At 32.2% G+C, this 8,868-nt stretch overlaps 1 protein-coding gene across 3 annotated transcripts in view; it reads left to right on the top strand.

Moving 5' to 3' along the window:
• Positions 1-2,223: 2,223 nt before the first annotated feature.
• The window catches only part of LOC106063555 (uncharacterized), a 38,713-nt gene continuing 32,068 nt past the window's right edge, over positions 2,224-8,868 (top strand). For 2 of the 3 annotated variants that reach the window (XM_056029778.1, XM_056029776.1), the window contains exons 1-8: positions 2,225-2,350; positions 4,476-4,502; positions 4,763-4,941; positions 5,114-5,211; positions 6,370-6,553; positions 7,191-7,355; positions 7,561-7,703; positions 8,382-8,559. In XM_056029778.1, the coding sequence (XP_055885753.1) occupies positions 2,281-2,350; positions 4,476-4,502; positions 4,763-4,941; positions 5,114-5,211; positions 6,370-6,553; positions 7,191-7,355; positions 7,561-7,703; positions 8,382-8,559 (1,044 nt within the window). In that variant the 5' untranslated portion in view covers positions 2,225-2,280. Of the gene's footprint in view, positions 2,351-4,475; positions 4,503-4,762; positions 4,942-5,113; positions 5,212-6,369; positions 6,554-7,190; positions 7,356-7,560; positions 7,704-8,381; positions 8,560-8,868 lie in introns of all 3 variants that reach the window. The other variant, XM_056029777.1, reaches the window with a different exon arrangement.

Raw genomic sequence — 8,868 nt, 5'->3', positions numbered from 1 at the left:
TTTACTTGCCCTTACCAAGTGGTAGCCTACTTGTGTTCCTAAGAGTTTTGAAAACATTTACATAAGGTTTGTGCGGAAATAGGGCAAAGCGGTAATACGCGTGTGTGTAGTGGGAGGGGCCATTTTAAAACATTTTTTTTATTTTCTTGCACAGAACGTATCAAACTTTTGCTTAGTATTAGCATATAGAATAAGTTCAACATGCATATAGAATAAGTTCAACAGTCAGACCCTTGCCCTGTTTAGAAATAGACTTCCAAGACAGAAAAAAAAAAGCTAGACGTATCAGTCCAACGCGTTTCTTAGATATTCTAGTTTTGTTCTGTAATAAAAAGAAAATAAGTAAAATTAAAAAAAAAAAGACTTGCATTTTAAGTCTGTATAGGCCTATAGGATGAGTGCCGCCTCTTCTTCGGTTTTCAAGAAATATTAATGAAAAAAAAACAAAAAAAAAAACAAGATTACAAAGACAGTTTGTGTGGGAATACAAACTCAAAATCGGACTCCGAAGTGGTCCACCCAGGCAGGTAAAAAAGCAGGTTTCAATATTTTCGGAAAGAATATCAGAATGAAATTCTTTCTATCAAAGGCGAATGAAAAAAAAAGGAGAAAGAAGGTTGACAGCAGATCTTGTGTGGTGCCCCAACGGTTCAGCAGACCAAGGGATAAGTGAATGTGAAGGAGAAGATCGATGTGAACCTGGCCTAACTGATGTCATATAATGATTATCTAATTGTTCTGTAAAGGGCCAATCTCTTATTCAAAGCCTCAAGAAAAGCAATACATTTCCGTGAAAAAAAAAATATTCTCCCCTTCCTTTAGTTCAGTGCTACATATAGTACACTTGACCCTTCAGCTCACGCGATAGTATGGAAAATTACTTATTAATTATTGTTTTAAATTATGTTCCACTTATATGCATGTCAAAAAGATTTTTTCTCTTCAAAAATAAAAGTAAACATTTTTTTTTTTGTAAATGTAAGTAGCTATTATTTAACTTCGCAATTAAAATTGAAAATAAAAATTTTATTTTGACAAGAAATTTGAAATCGTTTGCATAAATGTGTTAAAAATATGGTAAATAGTCATCTCCCTTACTAAATAGTCTCCCGTGTTTGTTACTATTAATTGTGAATAGTTGTAAAAATGGTATGATTTTATGGAAAAAACTGTTTGCATAGTTGATTTTGATCGAACAAGTATAGGCCTATTATAACTTTGTAGGGCCTACAAGTGCTCCTTCTCTAGTGCCATTAGAGCATTGAACGGATTGTCTGTATTTAGTTGTTGGTAGTTGGGTTGTAGCACAAGATTGCTAGTAAAACTAAACCGATGTGGTGTATTATATTTTTAATATTGAACTTGAAAATAACTTGAACAAACTTCTTTTTTTTAACAAAAGCTTAAACTCAATATAACTTTTATTACGATATACATCTGGGATGAGATATAGATCTAATAGTGAACAAATTAAACTGATATTGAAACAAAATCTAACTCACAGCAAAAACACGTCTTAACTCTTTCATGTCTCTTGATCGTCTGCCGTTTCACATTTCCATTACGCTAGACCCTATTGTGATTTCATCATCTTCATTGCGCAGCCACCAACCAATCACTTAACCTCTCTTCACCATCATATAGGAAACATGCACACACACTCATTCCACAACAGTGAACCAGCCAGGAAATCATGATGGGATATAAGTCTCTTACATGTGTGACTATATTAACACATGAATCAGCTAGGAAAACCACAGTTTAAGTTACTGATTTAGATTGACACGAGATGCGTAGGATGTAAATCATCGTCTCTATTTGAAGTAACGTCTGTAATTTATAAGATAAGATTATAAACTGAGTACCGTGAAGGACGTGTGTTTCTTCTGTTAGAAGGAACGTCTGTAATTTATAAGATGAAATAAGATCGATTTTTGTTTTTGCTCTAGACCGGTCTTCATCTACAGCTGTAATCTAAGTCTTTTTTTATTCTCTCTCTCTCTCTCTCTCTCTCTCTTTCTCTTTCTCTCTCTCTCTCTCTCTCTCTCTCACACACACACATGTATGGTAAAGTGCAGCCATACCATCCCATGCTTCTTTCTCATAGAACAAAAAAAAGTTAAATCTACGAAAGGGAAAAAAAAAGATCCCACGGTCAACACCCTATAACTTGGAAGTCTAATACATGTATTGGTGTGACATGTTTTTACTTTTTATATGTCAAGTTACATCTGTTGTCCGTTTGCTTTGTCTATATAAAGCTAACACATCGAGAATTGCATGGGAGACAACTATGAGATTCTACGGAAAATGCTTTTACCTTGGATTGTTGCCCTTGCAGGATTAACTGGTAAGTTTACCAATAACTCATTCTTTGTTAAAGTAGACGTAATTAACAAAGATGTGATGAATTACTGTCTACTTATCGAAAAGATACAAGCTCTTTTTTTTTATGTGATAGCTAATGCGAAATATCAGTTTTCTTGTATGGGTAGAATAGTAACATCACATTAAACATGCGATCACTATTGAAATAAGCCTACAGTGGGCCTAATTGAGCATACATGATTATATATCTACGTATCTTATATCAGTACTTTTTTTGTAAATAGGTGCCGGTAGTCAGTGATTAGGTGCCGGTACTCAGTAGTTGATTGCCTAACTTTTAACTACTAAAATTAATAATATACATTAAAATACAAGAAAAGTAATAATTTTTTCAAAAAGGTGCCGGTACGCCGTACCGGTGGGTAACATCCCAAAAAAAAAAAAAAAAAAAAGCCCTGACTTATATAATACAGACGTTACTTCAAAAAAAAAGATAATTACGTCCTACGTGTTATGCCATGCATTTAGTCATGCATATTAACCAATGACCTAAATTCTGCTAATTTAAGTCACTGGTTTTCCTGGCTAGCTGAGGCAACCCATTCCATATTATGCTCTAATAGCAATAATAATTGGGAAGAATGAGCATTTGTATAAATTTGTCCTAGCATATGGAACGAGGAATATGCCTTTATCTTTGTGTCATTCTGAGTATTTTATTAAATTTTATTTTTGTATTTGAATTTATGGTTCAGTGTTTTATGTATAATTGCTACTTTACTTTTAAGTCTTCTATCCTGAAGGCTTTCTAAAATTAGTGATTTTACTAAAGGTGTTACTCTAGTCAAATATGAATATTCGTTTGTTATGAATCTCACTGTTCTATTTTGTGTCTGTTCCAGTTTCTTAATGTTTTCTTGAGTTGAGATATTAGATATAATTAGCTGTGTCTTTTACCCAGCTCCGAACAAGATCCTAACGAAATAAATATACAAACATTTATTCCTACAAATAGTTCAAGACTACCCTTAGCAGTAGTTTTCACCTTTCTAGATCTATACAGTACTAGGTTGAGACTTTGCATATTCATTGTTATAATATATAGATACTGATCTAAGTAGCCATGAAAAAATAACTTGATTTATTCCACCAAAAGGGTATATAGCCTAACTGCATGCACTATCCATTATAAGCATTATGCGGGGGGGGGGGGGGGACAATATAATTATAAATTATAATATCGACATAATTCGGGTAAGACATCCAGGGACATCGTTCCCATATAGGGAGCTTAGACCAGCTCTTTCTGTGGCATTTTTAAAAATCATTAATGGGGCAATTTAAATTGCGAAAAAAAAAATGTTCCTTTTACTTTTGTTTACACATGAAAAATCGTGTAAGATGTTATAATCTATTAAAGAAAAATGTGTAATGTATAAGATGATACAAAGCAGACATGTATGTGATAGATGTTGAAAATGAGTTGGTAACTTTTGGTCTTCATTGGCACACGAACACTGTAGCAGTATACACTTTAATCTTTATACAGCAGCCAATTGTGTTTATACTCTGTGACCTTTTTAGTGTCCTTTACTCAATTTACTGTTGGCAGTGTAGGGATGAACCAGCAGTGTTTACATTCAGAGTTGGTGTAAGTTTTGCTAAACTATGAGTTAAAATTTCTCTAATGTGCTGTATAAGAGTGTCCAGTGGCTATACGAACAAAACACCATGAAATATCTGTAATGAACACACACAAATTGAAATTGCAAAATGGTGTAGCATGAAACCCATTATTATAGCTATTAGTAAAGTATTAGGTCTGTAATTCACTATATATAGTACTAGATAATCTTGATTCAGTAAAAAGTATTTTAAGGAAATTTAACTGGACTATTAGATCTAGATTCTCTATAGGAATTCAAAAGTTTGTATACATTGTAAAAAAAAATCATCCACTACAAAATTATATGTATGAAACTTAAGGATGATTTTGTAGCCTATAATTTAAGTTTCTAATTAACGTATCAAGTACTTAACATGCTCCACTAGAGATGTAGATAATCATAATACATAAAATTAAATATTTTTAGAATTCACGAGGCAAGCACAAAGTGTTATCTATTCTTTAACTATTTTGTCCTCAGTTACCACAATAGTTGCAGAGAGAGAAGGTAAATATATATTTATCTGTCATTATCACTTTTCATCCATAAAAATATCAAACTTTTATTTGCATGACCAGAGAATAAGAAATATTCAGTACTTGTATGTTAATATTTAAATATAATTATGCTATCTTCTAGATTTTACATTTTCAAAATTGTATATCTCTTCATTGGGAATTCTGCTCATTATTACATAATGTGAATATCACTGAATCATTTACTTAACATACAAGGTTTCAACTGAACAGATTTTTTTTAAATTTCAGAATATGTTTATGAATACAACACACAAATTCTAACTGGCCTTCCTCTTCATTCTTCCATTCATTCTGGTTATCGCGTGAATGCCATTGCACGTGTCCAGTTTTCAACAAAGAGTAAAGTTAATGTTCAATTAGAGAACATTAGGCTGTACAACATTAGACAACCCATTACACAAATTGAGGTAATAAATTATGACTGATAAGGAGTTAGGTATTAGAAGAATTGTCATCATTACATATTTTAGTTGTCAAATTTATTTTCAATGTTAACATTCTAATAGTTTTGAATAACCCAAACTCTGACCCTTTTATTTTTTACAAGTTGATTCAAACAACTATTTGGTTATCTAATAGGCACATGAAAATTTAATCCCTGAAGAATATTTAAAAGAATTGACAGGCTCTGAAAGTACAGTGATTGTTGAGTCTCTGACAACACCATTTGGATTTGAGTGAGTAAATCTGAAATGAAACAATACTTATTTTAAACTTATTTTTATCTTTATGATATTGAATAGAGAACATCAGGTAATATAATAATCAAACATTTTATTTATATACTAGTCAGATATGACCCGCGTCATGCAGGTCTTAGCTTGGATATTACTAATCTACTGGATTGAATTTAGATAGATCTAGATCTATGTCATACTTGGAGAATGTTCCCTTTATATTTTGTTTATTTTGCCATGAAAATAAAAGTAGAGTATGAAAATAGGTTTACCCATTCAGCTGACATATTCATATCCAATATAAATTGCTGTGAAAATAGGTTTATCCCATTTGTTAAAATGTTTTGTGTAAAATAGAGATAGAGAGAGGTTCTCATTGTCTATTTTTATAGCCCTCCGGTCTTGGGAGGGAAATTAAACATACACTAGGGTCTCCACCATCATCTAAGGAACTTTTATACCCAAGTTTTATCAAGATTGGTCAAACAGTTTTTATTTTTATTTGGAACATAGGGCCTACATACATACATACTTACATACATACATATGCCTTATGTATACTTTCTGCTTTATATTGTTACGACCATATTGGCGGCTCAAAAGGGTTAACTATAGGCTCAGCTGACACACACGTGAATCACTCAGGTCAGCGGGGCCATGGACAAGGGACAGTACTACGATTACACGATTACACGCAAATATGACCAATGTTATGGTCATGTGATCGAAAGCCTGCGGTATGAGTGACACAGTGTGTAAGAAAGTGGCAGTTCAAGACCGGAGAGCATTGAGACCAGGACTGTTAGTCGGCCATGAAGGCGGTCCTGGTCAAGTCCTCAAGTGTTATGTACGAGTCCAGGAAGAAATAGAGACAGTAGAGTTGTGTACGGTGATGTACAATGTAACATTTTAGTTTTTGATGTGTTGCCAATAGTCTAGTATTGGCTGTCTTCTACTTATTCACTCATTATTAAAGTACCAGATTATTGTGGAGCTCTTGTTGTCAGGTTCTTGATGTGTTGATGTGTTGTGTTGTGTTGTGTTTAGCAGTGTTTACAAAAGGCCTGAGTAGGAGAGATCGTAACAATATAATAGATGTTCTTTATATTTTTTATTTAGTATCCTTACAAAGTTTTGTTTCTTTACATTTTATCAAAGTTATGAAAATGGTCAAGTTAAGAGGGCTTTATTGGCTAAAAAAGAAATGGAGTGGTCTGCCAATGCGAAGAGAGGATTTGTTTCCCTGTTTGAAATCAAGCTTAAAACGAAAAGGCTACTGGAAGATAGACAGCTACTAGCTGGTGAAGATAAGTCTTATACCAGCTCTTATAAAGTTTTAGAGGTAAATTTAGAAAGGAATTTAAACTTTGAAATTCTCATGTAAAAGTAATTGTTGTATTTGCTTTGATTGATTGTTTTTCCTGGTTGCTAAAAAGATTTTGTCTTAGCACATGGAATAAGAAATATATTATTTATGTCTTTTAATTTTTTTTTAAAGTGGCTTAATAGGTTATGATTTTTTATTACGCTATGTTTAATTTTTTTTGTTTGAAGTTACTACTTTGCCTTTTAAACTTCTGTCTTGCATTGTTTCTAAATTTATAATCTTATGCTATTAAAGTTACTTGTAATAGCTTTGAATTTTCACTTCAAATTTTCACTTTCTGCTTTTGTTTTGAAAATTCATTTTTTCAATGCTTTAAGCAGATACATATTGTTTCATTGCATATTGTTTCATTAGTCAATGTTACCCACCATTGCAAATTACTGTTCAAATGGTAAATTGCCATATACTATAGTCTGGAAATTTTTAAATCACACATTGATAGTGAATAAATAAGTCTCCTTAAAGCCAAACTGAATTTTATATAATGTAATTCTAAAATATATCATATTAGTTTAGTTTTTACATTGGTATTAAAATTGTTGTTGTTGTTTATTTACAGGCACCATTTTAATATTTGTTTTTTTTTATGTAGACATCAGCTGCTGGTATCTGTTCCACACTGTACACTACTGAATGTTTGTCAGGAAATTGCTCAAGACAACATGTAACTAAAGTTCGCGACTACACACAATGCCTTGAGAGACCAGTCTACCTTCAAACAAAGTATGATGGTTTCTTCCCCATTGGCCATTCAAAGGTAGATATCACATACATATATAATACATAATTATACTTATCAGTACCATGGAGCAGCATACCTGGATTGCCTGTATATGAATTTATTTTGAATATTATTGCAAAAATAATTGTCTCAATAATTGAATAATGGCATTTTTTTATATTAAATTTTATTAAATCTAGAATTGTTAGTACTTTATTATTTTGTATCTATTCATTTCAAGGACAACCCTTTGACGACTGGGGCTGTTGTGAAATATTTGATTGAAGTCTACAGAGGAAAACCAACCATTTTGTCTGCTGTGGCTGAAAATAGAATTGTTTTCTCCCCTTACCTAAACAAAGGATCAGTTACTACCACTGTGAAGTAAGATTTGTGTCCCTTTTTTTGTGTCCTATTCATGGTATTTTATGTCTCAAGGCCAATTATTTATACATGGCTATGGTCACAGGTTGGGCATCTGCAATGACCAGGTGCTGTTGTACTTTCACCCTTCTTTATACTTCTGGTGTCAATGCAATCTGCAATCCAGAAGCCTTCCTTTATACTTGCTCTTAATGTGGATCAATCCATTGCCTCTTTTTTCCAAACTTTTAGTGCTATTTTTGAAGAGCTTCATGTTGCATTTTCCTACATGAGTATACCTTAAAAATAGTCGACCAGTAACTCCCCTGAATTCTATTAGATTACTATACAGAATGTCTTGTGGAAGTTGGCCTTGTGACATTATGTGAACATGAAGGCACCCTTCTCTTGAAGCCCTTCTTCATTGTTTATCTTGCCACCTTATTTTATCTGTCCAAAGGCTGTGTGAATTGTCAAACTATGTTAGGGTTTTGTGCTATTGTGCATATCATTGTTGACATTTTTCTGTTTATAATAACTCAATATATAGTCTTACTATTTTGTTTTGTGAAATAGTGTGATTTTAGATATTAATTGTAAAATAAAGTATATACATTTTTAGAGGATAACCTTTTAACTAAAATATGTTGTAATTACCAACAAGTACTATTTTTCTTTTGTTTTTCAATTTACTATTAGTCAAACCCTGTCCCTGATTCAAGTCAAGAAGTCTGCCATTGATATACCAGATGTTTTTAGTTTGAAAGTATCATTGATTATGTCACTGCCAAGCAAATCAGTCGACTGCCAAGATCCCTTTGAGCTATCTAAAAAGAGCTGTAAGGAACCTGATTTAGAAGTCTACTCCGTGGATGCTGTAAGTTTGATTTAGGGATTTTTTAAATTGAAGTAGGGTTTGTTTTGCAACAAAAATTACTTTCTAAGAATTTATATTGTGCATTTTTATTTATTTGTCTTCTCAAATTTTTTAATCTTTAAAATTAGTCTATTTACTAGAAAAAAAAGTAAAATAATACTGAAATATGTTTGTTGTTGTTGAGAATCTTTATGAACAAATTACATTTTATTTAGATTTTACTGTCAATACACTAAGACAATTCAAAGTATTATTAATTGGACAAGGTAATATCATGGAAGCAATCACATGCATTTTGTGTTTAAAGAT

Source organism: Biomphalaria glabrata, chromosome 5, assembly GCF_947242115.1.
Source record: "Biomphalaria glabrata chromosome 5, xgBioGlab47.1, whole genome shotgun sequence".
NCBI classification, from domain to species: Eukaryota; Metazoa; Mollusca; class Gastropoda; family Planorbidae; genus Biomphalaria; species Biomphalaria glabrata.
The sequence above is the reverse complement of the archived record's forward strand: the minus strand, read 5'-3'. Positions and strand labels throughout refer to the sequence as shown.